The sequence below is a fragment of the Lemur catta genome, chromosome 2 (genome assembly GCF_020740605.2).
Source record: "Lemur catta isolate mLemCat1 chromosome 2, mLemCat1.pri, whole genome shotgun sequence".
NCBI classification, from domain to species: domain Eukaryota; kingdom Metazoa; phylum Chordata; class Mammalia; order Primates; family Lemuridae; genus Lemur; species Lemur catta.
In genome coordinates this window covers 141,450,360-141,469,688 of record NC_059129.1, presented here as the reverse complement: position 1 = coordinate 141,469,688, position 19,329 = coordinate 141,450,360, and the positions used below count along the sequence as shown (strand labels likewise).

The window sequence follows — 19,329 nt, the reverse complement described above, 5'->3', positions numbered from 1 at the left end:
CCACCTCCAGGCAGCAGTGCCGCCAACAAAAGGGCAGAAGGGATCGCAGAGCTGTGTCACCAGGAGCAGCATTTCTGAGAGGTGCTCAGATTTGAAAAACTAAGGTGAATCCTGGCTCCCATCAATCCGTCGTTCGTTGATAGGTTAAAAACGGAGGTCGGGGTGGGGTGGACACAATATTGTCGCTCCACAGGAGGGCTTGCTGATGGAATGGTCGCCAGGGGGAGAATGGCTCCTCTACCCTCTTCGGTGACTTCCTGTCGCATGAGCAGTTGTCAGAGCAAGCGCAGAGTGTGACACTGACAAAGCAGTGGTTGCTCTCTGGGCTTGCATTTACTTTCCTTCAGCAAGAACCGGCTGTTCCCAGCCTCATGCTGTGAGGAACCCAAGCAAGGCAGAGGGATGTGAAGTCCCAAGATGTGAATGGCCTTGAAAACGGGTGTCCCCCGTGACTGGCTGTGATGGTTAATTCTGTGTGTCAGTGTGGCTAGGCCACGTTGCCCAGATCAGACACTCGTCCGGGTGTCACTGTGAAGACACTTTGCAGCTGTGATTAACGTGACTGAAGTAAAGGAGAGACGGCCTCTCAGAGTGGGGCTGGGCCTCACCCAGTCCGCTGAAGTTCTGAAGAGCAAAGACCAAGGTTTCCCTAAGGTGAAGGATTCTGCCTAAAAACCACGACGTAGGAACCCTGCCTGAGTGTCCACCTCCCCTGGCCACAGATTTTGGACTTGTCCATCCTCACCATCCCATGAGCCTATTCCTTAGAATAAATCCATATATTGTATATATGTGAAGATACGTATACCCTATTGATTGTGTTTCTCTGAAGAACCCTGGCTGATGCTCCGCTGTGCTAATCATAATCATTAAGTGAATTTTCATGCTCTCTCAAAGCCACATTCTCTCATCTGTGATGGGATACTGTAAAGTCGGCAGGACTGAATGAGATAACACATGCACGATGCCTGGCTCAGAGCCCGATATGTCACAGTGGGAGCGCACCCAGGCAGTTCTTTCCCATCCATCCGCACCCCCAGGGACCACGTCAGGCTGGGAGACCAGACACACTGGACACAACTTTTGCTAGAACCCCCCTCCCCTCTTCCCCCTAAAATCCCTCTGCCTTTGCTGACTGCAGCATATGCAGACACTTTGCTAGCAGTGGTTCTCAAAGGGTCCAAGGCCAGTGGGAACTTCTTAAATCACAGATTCTTGGGCCCCACCCCAGACCTACTGATTCAGAAACCGATGTGGGGAGGATCTACAGCAGTGTAAATTTTAACAAGCCTCCAGGTGATGCCAGTTTAAGAGCCACCTTCTGGGAGCACGGAAGCACCACAAGGCAGGCATTGTTCGTTTGTTTGTCATCTCTTTTGTTTGCTAGTGTATCTCTAGTGTCTAGGACAGTGCCTGGCACATCTTAGTCACCCAGCAAAGGCCTCATGAATGAAGAAATTTCTGTATTCAATCTAGCAAAATAATAGTCTGCTTTGTACCAGAGTAGCTACACTTTAACAAAGCACAAGCTTGTTCTCCACTGTAACTCACTCTTGCATCCTATCAGTGATGTTTCCACATTCAAAATCCTGCTATGTTCATAATTTTAGGCATTGCTGACCTCAGCAGGCTGTGAACTAGAGATCTCCGTTATCAAAAATACAAAGTAGCTCATCTTTTTTGCTCGAGTATAGATTTTCCCCATTTGTCAACTTAGGACAATAGTTGAACACAAAGCACTTAAAAAATTCCCCATAAAGGGTACCTATTAATAATCTTGTTACTTAATATTTATGTTGTTGCATTTCTCCCATCAATCTCAAAATAGGTTGATAGACATTATTTACTTCACTTCCCCTTTATGGAGCATTTAAGGCCCCAGGGGGCAGGACTGTGTAAGATCTAATCTGTGGCACTTGGTACACCTTCCACTAACAGCAGAAATCACCACTGTTATGACCATCATCCAAAATACTCTTCTAAATTGCATTCTAAAGCATGGCTCGGACGTCTGGGGCTCGGTGGAGAGAGTGTAGCCTTGTGCAGTCCACTGAGCCCTTGGCCTGACACCCCATTAAAAGTCCTAGCACTTTGATGATTTCTTTCTCAAAAAATGATACAGTAAAATAAGTGTGTGTGTGTATGTGTGTGTGTGTGTGTGTGTGTGTGTGTGTGTGTGTGTATATATATATATATTTCCCCAAAAGGGATAATAATAAAACAATGTTATGAGGGAAGGGGCTCAGGAAATTTCACCCCAAAATAAGACTACTTTGTATAAAGAGTATTTTGAATTATAGGCCCTTCAAGATCAAAAATGTATTGGAGGGGGCTTTCCCTCTATCTGCATAAGATCAAAGGGGGCAACTGACTTCCCTTCCTCTCCCTGTGATCTGAATATATTGCAGGAAGGAGAATCAAGAATGCAACCAGATCTGGCCCAAATCGTTTACATATAATACCTGTCTCTCAGGTTAATTTAATTTGCTAAGAGAATCATTTACAAATCCATCTGCTTCCCCCATCCATTCATCCTCCCTTGCCCCTAAACAGAATTACCTGCACTCCTCATCTTCCCCCCGCCCCTCTAAAAGGTATGTGTAAAAATATCTGGATTCCATTGGGATATCGGGGAATCAACTCTGTGCTTCTCCCCATGCGCATGGTAAATAAACCTCTTATTAATCTGCCTTAATTGTTAGTTGATCTTTCAGTGGACTTTCGGGGGGAAAGGGCAAGTTTCCCCTCACCCCCACATGAAAACGACAAAGTGAGTTTTGTAAATGCCTTTTGCCAAGCAGGAACACTGCGGATTAGCTCAAGGTCCCTGAAAGGTGATGCAGTTTTCATGCTCACCAGCAGGGGGCGGGCTGCTCACAGGCCCCACCGTTCAGCCCTGACTTCAGGTTGGGAAGGATGCTCGCCGCAGAGGTGGAAGGTTCCAGTGATTGTGTGACAACAGGGTGTGAACTGAGCATTCAATTTTGATAAGAAAGGTGAAATTTAAAAGCTGCCATTCATCTGAAAATATTCATGTTTGAATTAAGCCAACTGTGTTTTCAGTGATTAATGGCATTCTGATGATGCTTTTTGGAACATAGATTTAAATTGACTTTTAGGATTAGAATATGCCTGTCTGATTATTGGCTAAACAAGTGTCACAGATGTTTCCTAAAGCTCGAGTTGTTCCAGCTTACCTATATGTTAACGTGTCTCCCAGGCACCAGAGTGGCTTTTGTTATGAAACTGCTCGGAGGACACTTTAGTTTACCTGTATTTTTAAAGGAGAGTTAAGGCCAATCCAGGCCTTCGGCAGCCTTTGCTGTTTATACAAACTCCCACCATCTCATATTCCCAGCTCTGTACACCGTAGATGATGATGATGGTTACAGCAAAAGAGCAGTGACTGTGACAAGAGAAAGCACAGTCTGCGTTCAGGGTCACCAGGCTCTGCACTAAGCTCTTTGATTCATTGACTCACAACAACCCTTGCGAGGTGTGTGCTATATTTATCACACTGTGACAGACGAGGGGGAGTTTAGGGTATATGCAGCAAGATTTAAACCCAGGCCTGGTAGCTGCAAAGCCCTGCTCTTAGCCACTCCTCAGAGTACAGGCACCTCTAATCGTTCACTTAAAATCATCACCATATTCAGTAAAAACAATTATTCCTTCTTAAGCCACAGATTGGCTATCAGGCCATACTTGGCTTGCTGAGGCAATTTTGACTCTGTGTGTGTGTGTGTGTGTGTGTGTACACACACATATATATATAGTACAGGCAGTTGCTGTTTTCAGCCATGAAATACGTAAGAAGAGAAACTTGTCCTATTCCACCTGCACCCCCATCTCGCATGTGCGCACACACACACACACACACACGCACACACACACACACACGCTGTTCCTTCCTGTGAGAGGTGAGCAGTAAGCAGGACGGAGTTCCGTAACATTAACCTGATTGTCGCGCTGGGCTCTGTGAGCACACTGCAGTCTGTGGCAGGGCGACAATGCTGAGTCACACAAACCTTCCCCTCCCGGCACCACAAGCCATAGCTCGGTGACTAAGGCCCTAACGGAGGGTGTGTTTATCCAACTAACCAATTTCTTCTTCCGGCCCAAGGTGGGATTTGCCATCCAGGGGGTGAGGGGCTCCCAGCCTGCTGCACCTCACAGGCCCTGGGGCATTCTTAAGGATTCCAGCCCTTGGGTGATCCTGAACCAGTGGGCACCTGGCCACTGCTTGAGATCATTCCGGAAGGATGTGAACATCAGCATTAAGACATTCCTGAAGGATGCAAAGCAAAGATGTGCTCATCTCGGTAGACAGTCCCCCCAGGAAGTGGCTGTCAAAGGTCTGAAATAGTCGCCACTGGCAGTTCTAGAGCTGTTCCTCCTGATCCCCGAGGTCAGCCAGGCCAGCAGCAGTGACTACGCCATGACGCCCTTTCCTCCCTGTGGATCCACCCGGTGACAGTAGGAAGTGACAAGAATAACTGCCATGCCAGGGAGGGGGCAGGGGACTCCTGAGGGCCTTCTGGGTGACTGTGCTGCCACGGAGGAAGGTAGCCTGCAAGTGTCAGGGGCAGCCGGACAGCTGGTGCTGATGATGACAGGGAAAAGGTGTTGGCTCTGCAGTCAGAGCCTCCTCGTGTCCTTCCTGAGAACAGATTCGGCAGGTCAGGTGGCAGGAGAGCAGGCGCGGCCAGGAGTGGAGTCGCCTGATGGTGTCGAAGGATGCAGGAGAGGTGGCCTCTGGGCTGGGGGTGGGGGACGGGGGGGCAGATTCTCCCATTACCCTTTTGCCAAAAATTGTTTTAAAACTGCTCTCTCCAGCCAGGCGTGGTGGTACACCTGTAATCCCAGCTGGTGGGGAGGCTGAGGCAAGAGGATTGCTTGAGCCCAGGAGTTCAAGGGTGCAGACAGCTATGACAGCCCCACTGCACTCCAGCCTGGGGGACAGAGTGAGACCCCATCTCTAAAAATATATATAAAATGTTTTAGAAAAAATAAAAACTACTCTCTTGGAAGTCACCAGGGACCTCCAGTTCTCCATGGCATCGTCTTAGCTTTCAGCCCCTTCGTCCTCTTTGGAGCCTGGTGCAGTATAATGAAAGAAACACACTGCAGTTGCAGGAGCGCGGGGCGCAACTCGGTCAGCTCGGGGCTTAGATCCTGAATGCGCCGCTCACAGGCCGTGTGATCTCAGCTGGGCAAAGCGTTCCGTTTCCAGGGGCCCTGATTTCTCCAGCCAAAACGGTGGCTCGCAAGACCTGCCTTTCAGGGATGCTGCAATTGCTAAACTGCATGATCAAGGTAAAGCCTCTGCCACAGAGCACCCTTCCTAATGTGACAGAACATTGTCACTGTCTCTTCAAACCGTCCCCTCTCAGGCACCTGGGTCCCAGACCAGCCAGCCGCCACTCCTTCCGACACCCGCAGCTGTCACAGCATGATTGCTACACACGTTAGCCTGTGCTGACATCCTGCATCTGTCACAGCATGATTGCTACACACGTGTTGGCCTGCTCTGACATCCTGCATCTGTCACAGCATGATTGCTACACACGTGTTGGCCTGCTCTGACATCTTAGTCATCGAATTAACGGGAAAACCAGCAAAAGGACAAGAGAGCTGGTTCCATGGGCGTTTGAGGGACAGGATGCCGGGTAGTTCGTGGGAAAGGAATGCTGAAATGTGATTTCTAAGTCATATGCAGGGCTGGTTCATATCCTGTGGGGAAATAAAACCATAACCTGTGGGCACATATTCTCTACCAGACAAAAAAGTCACATCTTACCAGTATTCTACAAGCCGACCCCTAACTCTTCAAGGCCGCAAACCACCCTGCCCTCAACAGGTGCAGGTGGGAGTGAACCCCTGCCCCCACCCCCTCCCCGAGAGAGAGCTGGCCGTCCTACCCGCCTAAAAGAAACTCCTCTGGTTCGGTACTAAAAAGCATTCTACACTGTCACCATTTGTTTTTTCTAAGGTTTGGTGTATTTTCTCCTCTTGTCTGTGGCCTTTAAATGTGGGCATCTCCACGAGGGTGTGTCCTTAGTGTGCTTGTCCCATATAAGCTCCGGTGAGCACCTTGGCTGCTTCAGGCGCTCTGTGGAGTGGTGCTGAAGTCCCTGTCAAGCCCACACTGCTGCCCACGGTGTGCACTAACCCATGCCCAGCCCCGGCAGTGTCGGCCTAAGGCTCCAGATCCTCTCTGGCCCCTAGAGTCAGTGATAAAGGTTTCAGTATTTGCAATACTGAAGAAACTGTGCATCTGTGGGGACAAAAGTGACTATTTTATATGCTAATCTACCATGTGATTTCTGACTAACCCCAAGCCTGGGAATGCCCCCAAATGTCCAGCTGATGTATGACTCTTCATACAGGAACACTTACCCACTGTAAGTGTCACCTGTCCTCCTAGGCTGTGGTACTCACAGCATTGTCTCAGCCGCCTGCTCATTCGTTCCAGAGCATGTAGACTTTTACCCCAACATATGATAGAAGCCCTGAGTCTGGACATCTGCCTGTCCTGCGACTGCCCAGGACCGTGCTTCTGTCTGTAAGTTCCTCTCATGAATCGCCCTGTACCGACAAACTGGATTTGTCTGCCTCCTTCCGGGGTCTCTTTGGCATTTGGGGGCTGCTTTGTATATACAGCCCTTCCATAGAACAGCATTCATTTAAAATAAGGAGAACGTGTTGTGTTTCATAAACAAAATGTGGAGTCTGTCTTAGTCAGTTGGGGCTGCTATAACCAGGTTCCAGAGACTGAGGCTTTATAAACAACCAACATTTATTTCCGGCAGTTCTGGAGACTGAGGGTCTGAGATCAGGGTGCCAGCAGGGCTGGTTCCAGCGAGGGCCCTCGTCTGGGTCATAGACTGCTGACTTCTCATCGTGTCCTCACATAAGGATGGGGCCAGAGAGTGCTCTGGGGTCACTTTGATGAGGACACTAGTGCCTCATGGCCTAGTCACCTCCCAAAGGCCCCACATCCTGATACTATCACATTGGGGGGAGGATTTCAGCATCAGAATCTGAGGAAGGACATAACATTCAGCTCTCTGCAGAGTCTGCAAAGGAGATGAGAGGGAAGCATGTCCTTGCAGGTGAAAACATTAGGAACTGCTGCTCTGGCTTCTTCCTTTTCCCGCTTTCATCCCAAGGTTCAAACCCTCTTAGCTGCCTCCACTGTGCGAGCTAACTGGCCGATCCGGTACCTGCACCCCACTGGTGTGCGGTGGTTACACTGGGAGCCTCGCTTAGCCCTCCCAGGCAGCGAGTTTGCCGTGCGCTGGCGTGATGGCCCTGCCGCTGCAGACGGTAGGTGCACAGCCCTGTGCGGGAGCAGGTGCCTCTGCGGGTCTCACTCGCTCTGCTCTGGGTGCTCTGGGGTCAGAAAAGAAGTGAGAGAAAACTGGTGTTTTGAGACACAATTATTTCTCTTCCTTTGCCATCATTTTTTTCTTTCTTTCCTGAAAGAATGAAGCATAGTAATATAAATTTGCAACTTTCCAGTGTGTAATTACTCTCCAATAATGTGCTATCGATAGACATGAGGTTTCTTGAAGTTGAGCTCTGAATATTTGTCTTGGGCTGAGCGTAGTGTCCTTTGTTAGAAGAAGCATTTTATCCACCCGCTGAAAATGCTTTTAATTTGGCAGCGTGTACTAAAGCCTCCAGGAGTGCCTGCGCCGCCCCGCCGGGCCAGAAGCCCCAGGGCTTGGGCAGGAGTGCTCACGGCTGAGTGCAAAGACTCTGTAGCGTCCCTTCTGTCACATCAACTGTGTTTCCTTGTTCCTGCTCCTGTCCCTTCTGTGATGACATTTGGAGTTCCCCATCTTCCAGTGCAAGAAGGGAACATAAGACGTAGAGGACAGTTTAAAAGCAAAGATTCTGCAGTCACACCAACCCTCTTACCTACCAGCTTTGGGCCATTGTTTCACTTGTCTAGTCCTCAGTGCGAAATAAAAAAATCTCACTCCACACCTGAGGATGTGTCTAATGAGAAGTGCATATAAGCATGGATCATCTTACCTGCATTCGAAGCCCCTGATAGATGTTACTTATTACAATTATGCAAAACCACGAATAGAAAACTTCATGCTATAAACTGAGCTGTCCTTTCCTGGCTGGTGAGCGTGTGCCACATGCTAGGAGCCCTGTGCTCCCAGCTGTGCAGTGGCTGTCCGGCACTTGTCAAGGGGGCTGATATTTGGGCTTCTTTCCCAAAGGCACTTCCGTCTTTAAGAATTTCCTGTACCAGTGTTTCAAGGAACCTAAACTTAATCCCAGTAATAAAGATCTGAATTTAAACTCCTTTTGTCTGCATTGCCCAGGCCTACAGAGTTGATGAAAGAGCCGCAGAGCAAGCTCGCTGGGAAGAGGCCTCCAAGGAAACTATCAAGAAAACCACCAAGCCCTGTCCTCGCTGCCACGTCCCAGTTGAAAAAAATGGTGAGTCTGGGCTGTGTAGAGCACAAGGGCGTCAGGGGCTCTCCTGGGAGAGTGTGGGGTGCGTAGTGGTAGCAGTGGGGGATTCTGAGATTAAACAAGGTGACATCTGTACGTGCCTGGTGGGTAGGGTAAGCGCTTGATACACGACACCCTTTGTTATTATTTTTCATGTTACACGAACATATTTAGCGAGTTCCATGGCTGTGTCAGGCAGACAACATTTACGTGGACGAGAAGAAAATAAACACAGAAACTCAGATCAAGATATTGGAGGTGGTTGAGCATAAGTGGCTGATTGGTGGTGGCTGTGGTTTTTCCTTCCTCCCGTGACCTTCCTGTGCCCTGGCGGCTGCACCACCAGATGACCACGTCATCTGCCGTCTCCCCAGCTCTGCAGCATGGCTGCAAGTTAAGCTCTAGTCTATGTGTCCACATTTAAGGTATGCCTGTGGCCCGGCCCTGATTCCTCACAGTGACCAATGGGGGACCTGCCTGCCATCCATCCTGGATGTGCCACCCTTTGTAAAGCCATCACAGCCAGTGCAGGCAGAGCTCTTTCTGCGCGTGAAACATTGCACACGTGTGTCGCACAGTCAGCAGCGTTACCGCAGATGAACCGTGGAACGAACTGCCAGGTGCGGCCTCCCCGGCTTCTCCCCACTGAGCACCCACCACACCTGGCTGCCGGCTACCAGGAGGGGCTCGCTGTGGAGTGAAGCCTGGCCAGGCCATGAGCAGCATGCAAGTCTTTTCAGTTGTGTCCTTTGGAAAGTCATCAGGGATACAAATAAGAGGGCGCTGACACTCCCCAGAGCGGTGGGCACGGGCTCAGCTTCATCCAAGTCTCCAGCTCTGAATCAGTGGTCTCCTGGGGAAGAAAAAGGATGTGCCCAGTGCATCATTATCACCCCTTTGCTGCTGCGATGCTCCTAGAACGTGCAGTGTCGGCACGCAGCCGTGAAGAGCAGGGGGCATCAGTGGGGTCAAAAGAAAAGGCCTTTCCAGCCTTGACCACCACTTGCTGACTGTGCAGGTCAAACTGGCGAGTGAAAGGGAAGGAAGATGGAGCGGCCCTCGCAGGGGAGGTGTGTGATGGTGACTGGTGCACAGGGCCAGCACAGATCACATAGTAAGAGACCATTTGCTATAATCAAAGGTTCTTGTTTTGTTCTTACCCATCCCCTCCACCCCGCTCCTACCTGCCCGATACCCTATGAATGTTACTTCTATGTGGGCCCATTAGTGTTTCTCAGTTAGTACCAATTTGATGGTGAGTCCATGTGGTGTTTGTTGTTAAATTCTTGTGATACTTCACTTAGAAGAATGGGCTCCAACTCTATCCAGGATAGTACAAGATGTGCTAGATCACCATTGTTTCTTGTGGCTGAGTAGAACTCCATGGTATACATATACCACATTTTATTAATCCATTCATGTATTGATGGGCACTTGGGTTGTTTCCACATCTTTGCAATTGTGAATTGTGCTGCTATTAACATTTGAGTGCAGATGTCTTTTTTATAGGATGTCTTTTTTTCCTTTGAGTAGATGCCCAGTAATGGGATTGCTGGATCAAATGGTAGTTCTACTTGTAGCTCTCTAAGGTATCTCCATATTACTTTCCACAGAGGTTGCACTAGTTTGCAGTCCCACCAGCAGTATATGAGTGTTCCTATCTCTCTGCATCCACGCCAACATTTATTGTTTGGGGACTTTTTGATGAAAGCCATTCTCACTGGAGTTAAGTGATATCTCATTGTGGTTTTGATTTGCATTTCCCTAATGAATAGAGACATTGAGCATTTTATCATATGTTTGTTGGACATTAGTCTGTATTCTTTTGAAAAGTTTCTGTTCATGTCCTTTGCCCACTTTTTAATGGGGTTGTTTGATTTTTTCCTTGCTGATTTTCCTGAGTTCTGTATAGATTCTAGTTATCAGCCCTTTATTGGATGTGTAGCATGCAAATATTTTCTCCTATTCTGTAGGTTGTCTATTTGCTCTAGTGATAGTTGCTTTGGCTGTGCAGAAGCTTTTTAATTTGATCAGGTCCCATTTATTTATTTATTTTTGTTGATGCTATGATTGCCTTTGGGGTATTCTTCATAAATTCTTTGCCTAAGCCAATGTCTTATAAGAATTTTTCCAACATTTTCTTCTATAATTCTTGTGGTTTCATGCCTCAGGTTTAAGTCTGTTATCCATTGTGTGTTGATTTTTGTGAGTGGTGAGAGGTGTGGATCCTGTTTTAGTCTTCCACATGTGGCTATCCAATTTTCCCAGCACCATTTATTGAACAAGGATTCTTTTCTCCAGTGTACGTTTTTGTCTGCTTTGTCAAAGAAGAGATGGCTGTATGAAGATGGTTTTATATCTGGGTTCTTGGTTCTGTTCCATTGGTCTATATCTCTGTTCTTATGCCAGTCCCATGCTGTTTTGGTTACTATAGCCTTGTAGTATAGCTTGAAGTCTGGTAAATTGATACGTCCCATTTTGTTCTTTTTGCCTAGGATTGCTTTTGTTATACAGGTTCTTCTCTGGTTCCATATGAAGCACAGAATTATTTTTTCTAGATCTGTGAAAAATGATGTTGGTATTTTAAGAGAGATTGCATTGAATCTGTAGATCACTTTGGGTAATATAGACATTTTAACAGTATTGATTCTGCCAATCCATGAGCATGATATGGTTTTCCATCTGTTTACATCCTCTGCTATTTCCTTTCACAGTGTTCCATAGTTCTTCCTATAGAGGTCTTTCACCTCCTTAGTTAAATATACTGTTAGGTATTTTATTTTCTTTGTTGCTATTGTGAAAGGTATTGAGTCTTTGATTTGGTTCTCAGTTTGACTGTTGTTGGTGTATAGGAATGCTACTGATTTGTGTACATTGATTTTGTAACCTGAGACTAAACTTATTTATCAATTCCAGTAGTCTCTTGGCAAATCTTTGGGGTTTTCTGGATGTAAGATCATATTGTCAGCAAAGAGTGATAGTTTGACCTCTTCTGCCCTCATTTGGATGCCCTTGATTTCCTTCTCTTATCTGATTGTTCTGGCTGGGACTTCCTGTACGATGTTGAATAAAGGTGGTGATAGAGGGCAACCTTGTCTGGCTCCAGTTCTAAGCAGGAATGCTTTCAGTTTTTCCCCATTCAGTATGATGTCGCTGTAGGTTTGTCATATATGGCTTTATCATTTTGAGGTAAGCCTATTTTGTGAAGTGTTCTTATTATCATAAAAGGGTGTTGAATTTTGTCAAATACTTTTTCTGTGTCTATTGAGAGGATCATATGGTCTTTATTTTTACTTCTATTTATGTGGTGAATCACATTTATAGACTTGTGTATGTTGAACCATCCTTGCATCTCTGGAATGAAGCCCACTTGGTAGTGATGGATTATTTTTTTGATGAGCAGCTGAATTCAGTTTGCTAGGATGTTATTGAGAATTTTTGCATCTGTATTCATAAGGGATATTGGTCTGTGGATATCAGCCCAAAATTGAAGCAGTAATAAAAAACCTTCCTAAAAAAAAAATTCCCTGACCAGATGGTTTCACACCTGAATTCTACCAGACCTGCAAAGAGGAACAGGTGCATATCCTGCAGGAGTTATTCCACAACATGGAGAAGGAAGGGATCCTCCCCAACACATTTTATAGTCAAAGGTTTTTAATTTTTTGCTTGTATTGTTTTTAATGATAATCCTCAAAGTTGGTGAGGGCATCATAAGTTAGCATAACTTTTCTGGAAACTACTTTGGCAATATATATAAAGACTTTAAGGTTTTTATATTATTTGACCCAATAATTCTACTTCTGGGAATCTACCCTAAATAAGTAATGTGAAATATACAATATGCTCATACACCCACCAACCCCCCCCCCCACACACAGACACACACACACACATTTTAGGGAAAAAAGGTGCTAATTGCAGCATTATTTATATTAGGGAAAACTCAAAATCATCTAACTGTCCAATGATCACAGTATGAGAGAGACTGGTTTATACTGACGCAGACACGGCAAAGCCCCGAGCAGCCCGCGTTGCAGCATTGTGGGGGCTGAGAGCACAGACTCTGCACTTCCCCCGCCTGCGCTCAAACCTGGGCCCTGCCACCTGCTGTGTGGCCTTCTGAGCACCAGTTTCCCCTTCGTGGAACAGGTTGGCAGCAGCGCTTCCTCGCAGGTTGACATGAGGATTAAAGGAGGTCACGTGGTGGACATGCAAGCTCTCACCAGCCAGGGGTGTGCGTGTTTCGTGTCAGCGAAGACGTGGTGAAAGCAGGGGTGGCCTGCGATCCGTCCTCACTGGGAAGTCGGAATTCCACAAACAAGCAGCACGTGATGTCAGTTGTTGAAGCATAAATTTGTACATATGGGGAAAAATAGAAAGAATGAAAATAAGACTGGAAACAGTAGCTGTGTGCCACAGTGGGTAGTTCTAGGCATAATGGGATCAAGGGTGACTTCATTTTCTTTTTATGCTTTTTTATAATAAACATGGATGATGTATAACCAGAGACAAAGAATCAATAAAAACAGGCAAGTCTCTGCCCACGACCACGGGAGGGCGAGGGAGCTCCATGGATGCCCCTCCCGGCAGGCCCCGAAGGCAGGGAGGGTGGGAGATTGGCCCAGAGGTCTGTAGGAGCCACACCGCACGGGCCTCCTGGTTAGCCCAGGCTTGGGTTGTGCCAGTTTGGAAGATAAGATGTGGGTCAGTGGGCCTGGATGCGTTCCTTTCTGCTTCTCTGTTTCATGGGTTGAGTGTCAGTCTGAGGACAGAATCCAGTCTAAGGGAAGCCACATTCCCTTCATGTCAGTATCCACAAATTCGTGGGACATTTCCATCAGCTTCTTGCTTGCATTTACCTCTAAACTGGCAAAGTTTTTAGAGTTATGGTCCTAGCTGTTCCTCACGTTAGGGGATCTAGCAATAGCCTCGTGCCTATTAAGCACCAGGAAAGAATGTTAATAACTTTATATTTATACCTTCTCTTCCTACTTCCTTTCTTCTCATTCTACCATGCCACTGTGATGCTAGTTTCCATAATAAAATATGACTTACAATGCCAGCATCCCAGATCCGTTAGAATTTTGGTATAATGGGTCTAAGTGTAGAAAAAAACAATACTCAACATGCTTTTTCTAGTCTCTCACTCAGCAACAGTTCACACAGACAACTTCTGTGACCAACTGTGTGGAGGTCTCTCCCCACACACCAAGGAAGCAGTCAGTTCTGCGGCGGACACCACCTGGTGTCCCCAATTCAGTTCTGACACCGTCTACCTGGAGAGCATCAGATCCTACAGACTGAGGGCTCGGTCCCCAGGCTGCCTCCTCGTCCTTCCCAGACAGCAGCTGGCAAGTCCAGGCCTTCAGGACTTCTGCCCAACTGGCTTTGGGCTGGGGCTCCCACGATCCCCTCTCTGGATTCGATTAATTTGCCAGAGCAGCTCACAGAACTCGGGGAAAAGCGTTTACCAGTTTATTAGAAAGGATCTTACAGAGGATACAGATGAAGGAGATGCACAGGGCGAGGTCTCGGGGAGGGACAATGAGCTTCCCTGCTCTCTCCAGACACACCGCCCTCCAGGCCCCTGCATGTGTCCGGCCAACTGGAAGCTGCCCAAGCCCTGTCCTCTTGGGCCTGTTAGGGAGCCTTCATGGGACAGGCATGACCGAAGCACGGACAGCCATGGACAGGCATGACCAAAGCACGGACAGCCATGTGGAAATGCGCCTGCATGGAAGGGGTGCGACCTGACACCAGTGGACAGAGTGGGGACCCGCAGGGCCTGTCTGTGCAGATTCCTCTTCCCTGCCTGCGGGGTGGGAAGGACCCTCTAGAATGGGGGTCTTATGACCCACAGCAGAAGAGCAGGGGAAGGTTAGAGTCCTGCCTTAGGCTGGTGAAAGGAGGGCAGGGGAAGGTCAGAGAGAGAGAGAGATTCTGTTTTCTGAGGCCTAAAGCGCCCCAACATTATAACAACAGACTATATTAAGGGCTAAGGGAGTTATGAACCAGGAACCCAGGTGAAAACCAATGCACACATATATCATGACGTCACGATACGAAAACATTCTCACCCTTTCCTTTAGAATTACTTTAAAAGTTCATTGAGTTTTAATTTATTGCTCAATAATTCTGCATGATATTTAGAGAAACTTAAGTGATTTTATAGTATCACACTATTTTGTCGTATTATTTACAACATATACACCCGTTACATATGTGTTGAAAAGGACACAATCCTAAATGGAAAGTATTAAGATAAAAGTGTTGTAAGTTTTCTCCGTTACTTTCTGCACATCTGTAATTTTTTATGATCTTTAAAACAAACCAAAAAGAAGTAAAAACAAAAATGGGGGGATTTTACATGTATATAAATTACTCTAAATCAAATACCTATAGCTACATATCCATAAGTATTTTAAATTAGTGGAAGTTCTCATGCCAGGCTTCTAATAATAAAAGGGAGACAGTACCGAGACAATTACTTGGAAAATTTGGTAAGAAAAAACAAATTAGCAAAATAAATGGTAAAATTGAACAATGGAGCCCATTCGGTGCCGCACAAGATTCAAGCAAAGAAACTGCTCGTGCCTGGATTACCTTAGAAATTTGGTCGGAGACCATTCTTTGCACAATGCTTCACACGAGTAACTTCCTCTTCTCTTCCCGGCACACCTGGCATCTAGCCCCGGAGGCAAACAGGGACCATATTCAGCCCATAGGGGAAGGTGAATAATTCCAAAATAAGCCCCCAAACAAGGGGCTTTTCATCTCGTGCTGCAGAGACCCTGCTCTGTGAAAGGAAGAACATTGGAATCACAGAGATCCTGGCTGAATCTCAGCCTTCACTGTTTAAAAGTGCTTCACCTTGAGGAAATTCTACAACGGAGTAATGCTGTGATCTCAAGGTGTTTCTGAAGAGTAAATGATATAATATATGTAGAGCACCTAGCATTATTCCTTTCTATCCTTCTACCCTTCTCATCATAAATAAAATTTTGGATAGCATCAAGGGTCATATTCCCTATTGAAAGTACTATGCTCTCCCAATTCCTTTTTTATGAGTTTTGCCAAGCCAAATAGCAATATAGAAATGATAAAAAATCATAATATATTTAAAGTATCATATATTATGTTAAATTATTAGGTTATATTATTAAATTATATTAATATATGTATTAATAAATGGGGAATTGACCCCTCTCTGTGAAACATGAAGCATTTGTCTCTAAATCCCATTTCAGGACAATAAACTCATATTTATAAGTAAGTTTGGCTCAGTGGCTCATGTCTACAGTCCCACCTACTCGGGAGGCTGAGGCAGGAGGATCACTCAAGCCCTGGAGCTGGAGGCTGCAGTGAACTACCATGACATCACTGCACTCCAGCCTGGGTGACAGAGCAAGGCCTTATCTCTAAATAAATAAATGAATGAATGAATAAATAAATAAATAAATTTTGTTCTGGATGAAGGTGGCATGCCTCAATTTTGTCCTTTTTTTTTTTAATGACTGTCCTAACGTGAGAGCTGCCTTACTGTGCTTTCTGGTCTTTTTCTGCAGATCAGATTGTCTCTGCCTTTGTATTGCTCGTGATTATTCATTTAGAAAGTGACTTCTAGAACAGTGTGTTGGTGTGGGAATTCGTGTTTTCCAGACGTGTGCACCTGTGTCCTTTGTCCCCGCAGGAGGATGCATGCACATGAAGTGTCCTCAGCCCCAGTGCCGGCTCGAGTGGTGCTGGAACTGCGGCTGCGAGTGGAACCGCACCTGCATGGGGGACCACTGGTTCGACGTGTAGCTGAACGCCAGCCGCACCACCCCAGACGGAAACACGCACAGCGTCCTACCTTCATTTGCTACTTCCTTTCCAAATACGCACATACACACACACTTCAAACTCCCTTTCCAAAATCACAAAAGCAAATTAACAAGCTCCTGTATCCTTTTCACTGTGTCCATGACAAACAGCAGAGCCAGCTGTGACACCAGCAAGAGGTATTATCAGGCCTCAGGAGCCAACAGCAGAGAACAGATCAAGGCCCCATGCCTGTGCCCGGTGTGCACCGTAATTCTCACGGGAATTCAGGTCGGGCTGGGTCAGTAACATGGAGAGAGATTTCTCAGGTTTAATTTCCTGCGTTTTACCTTCAGTAAATACTGTGAAGAAACCATCAGCAAGGTGGGAAATAGTTTCAGGGAACTGTTCAGGGGCTTCTCTGTAAGATTCTGCAGTGCGTTCTCAAAACCATATTCATGGCTTTAAGAACACTGTTCTTATTTAAATTTTCAGAGAGCATCTGTTCCCAAAGAGCCCCAGGCAATAGTCAAAAATATTTGTTTATCCTCAAGAATTCTATCTTTATAAATTACATTGGTGAAATATCAACTATGCATAAATCAGTTTGTCAACTAAGTGAGAAATTGTGAAAGTTACTTTGAATGTTGAGTGTTTGAATTACAGGGAAAAAATCAAAACTTAATGCACTTTCATTCCATTTAATTATTTGCAACTTTAAGAAGAGATTGTTTTTCTTAAAATATTACAAAATCTATAATTTGATTTTAAGTATTCATTTTGCAGCTAGCGCATTTGACTCCACTATAAATTTAATGGATAAAGGGCCTCTAAAGGAGCCGTATGTAGAAAAGGTTTCATAACGATATTCCATCTTAAGGAAAGTGCACATTATTAAATCAGAAGCTTGAAAGAGGAGCGTTTTCAAGACTGTCAGAATACAAACATGCCTGACTCCCTCCGTGAGCGGGCGGCGCTGCCTCTGCGCACCTGCCCTGGGCCCGCGGCCTGCATGGCCCAAGAGCCTGGCAGGGCCTCCTGGGCTCCTCCCAGGAGAGTACTTTTCTTCAAACAGTAAAGCAACTGGAATATTCCTCATGTTAACATGGACTGAATTTGAGTGATCAGATTTTCCACTGTTTTTCTGAGATATTCACGACTCATCAAAAAGATTAACACTAGATGTGGCAAGCCACATTTCCCCCCGCCCCGCACCGTGTGCAGATAGTGGAGAAGGTACAGCCGCTGTCTTCTGTCCTTGTGAGCTGTGGACGTCTCAGGGAGATCGTGAGCGTGACTGAGGGCATGATGAGTCACCCCAGCACATGGAGTCCCGTTTGGGTGTAGAGTCTCCGAAAATGATGAAATCGGTAGCCGGGCTTCTCTTTTCAGATGTAGCGCCTGAAGTCCTTGCTGGCAGGAAGAGAGGGGATGGACTCAGAAATTTTCCAAGTCACATCCCAAAGACATCTGTTCGTCTTCACCTAACTGCTTCAGACGGTCCATTTCTTCCAGCCACCGGGGACAGTCCTTTCCCTCAGAGGCACGGCCCCGGGGCAGCCACAGCAGCGCCCACAGCCCCCCAGGCTCCGTGGGGTGGTGCACCTGCTCAGCACAGCCCCGACTGCCAGACCTGTGTCCAGGGGCCCAAAGAGCCCATGGAAACGATGGGATGTCTGTGTAGTGTGAGGAAAAGGAAGGTCACCGAGTGTGAGCCCACCAATCCCAACGGCTCCCATCCACACTCAGTCTGGACCCCAATCAGGGCCTGACACTGCGTCACCAACAATCCCAGTCAATTGCGTCTCCTTACACTGACCCAATGTGACAGTCACCTGGCTCCCACTGTCCTGTGGAGCATGCAGCACTGTTTATCATCCGTAGCTTATTTTTAATGATGTTTTCATTATTGCCTCTTCCAAATGTGCACGGTGTGCTGGGTTTGCAATGCCTGAAAGAGTTTTGCTCCCGTGAGTTTTGGGAGCTGTTTAGCTGTCCAGCGTGGTCTCTTTTTCTTTCTTGGGGGTGCTCGGTCTTTCTTTCTTCCTTCCTTTCTTTCTTTCTTGCTTTCTTTTTCTTTCTTTTTCTCAGAACAGTGATTCTTAAAATAAGTTAAAGAAAAACAGCCACTCTGCATGAGCATGAATCACAAACTCTTGTTTGAGCGTGAACGGTGTAACAAAATATGAATACATCAAAAGAATAAAAGTAAAGCCTTTGTAGAAGAATCTTTATTTTCCTCTGACATGTGTTAAGAAATATCTGACTATTATGTCTAAGGTTGTACACAAATTGTCAATAAAGACATCAAAAGAGCTTTTGAGTCTGTCTTTGAAGATATTTTCAGTATCAACGAGGAAGATGAGGGAGAGAAACAAAGGCTGCTCCTCCGTGGGCCACACTAGTGGCCTGAGACAGTTGCCTGACAGCGAAATGGCCATTTTTATCGTTGCTCTGGGCTAACCTTAGCTGTTTCTCTTTTTAAAATTAGAGTAGTTCCTTAAGTGCTATCAAAATTTGAAAGGGCCCCAAAAAGCCAACTCTCATTCAAAAATCTAACAGCTACTTTCTTGCCTTACTAGTAAATTTTTCTAAAAGGGAAGTTTGGGTTAGGAAATTCTTTTCATAAAGGCTCTCTCTCTTGTGTCATTTTAGAAAATTTCAGTGACTTTGCATTGCCCTTGCTGCAGCGTGTTGACGCTGCACTTATAAGAACTGTTTTCACGGTCACGCGTTGTTCGTGTCACGATGAGCCTATGTTTGAGTGATCTGGAATGGAACATTCCTGGATAGCTGCTGTCCACGTATTAGCAAGCAGCACGCACGGAGGGTCCCCTCACAGCCAAAGGCCACGGAAAATGCTCTGAGGAGACACAGAGGTTGTGGGAATGACGTCCCTGGTGTTGGCCAAGCAGGGGCTGCAGAGAAAGTGGGTGAGCTCTGGGCGCCAGCGTGGGAGTCCCGACTCCACCACTCACCTGTGTGTCAACTTTGGGGACAGTAACAGCATCACCTCCTAGGGTTGTTGTGAGGATGGAGTGAATTCAC

The 19,329-nt window shown here is 46.5% G+C and overlaps 1 protein-coding gene across 1 annotated transcript in view; it reads left to right on the top strand.

The window, feature by feature from the left end:
• The window catches only part of PRKN (parkin RBR E3 ubiquitin protein ligase), a 1,113,312-nt gene extending 1,094,750 nt beyond the window's left edge, over positions 1-18,562 (top strand). Inside the window, exons 11-12 of the mRNA XM_045544705.1 lie at positions 8,346-8,463; positions 16,172-18,562. Of these exons, the coding sequence (XP_045400661.1) occupies positions 8,346-8,463; positions 16,172-16,284 (231 nt within the window). The 3' untranslated portion in view covers positions 16,285-18,562. The remainder of the gene's footprint in view (positions 1-8,345; positions 8,464-16,171) is intronic.
• The last annotated feature ends 767 nt before the right edge of the window (positions 18,563-19,329 follow it).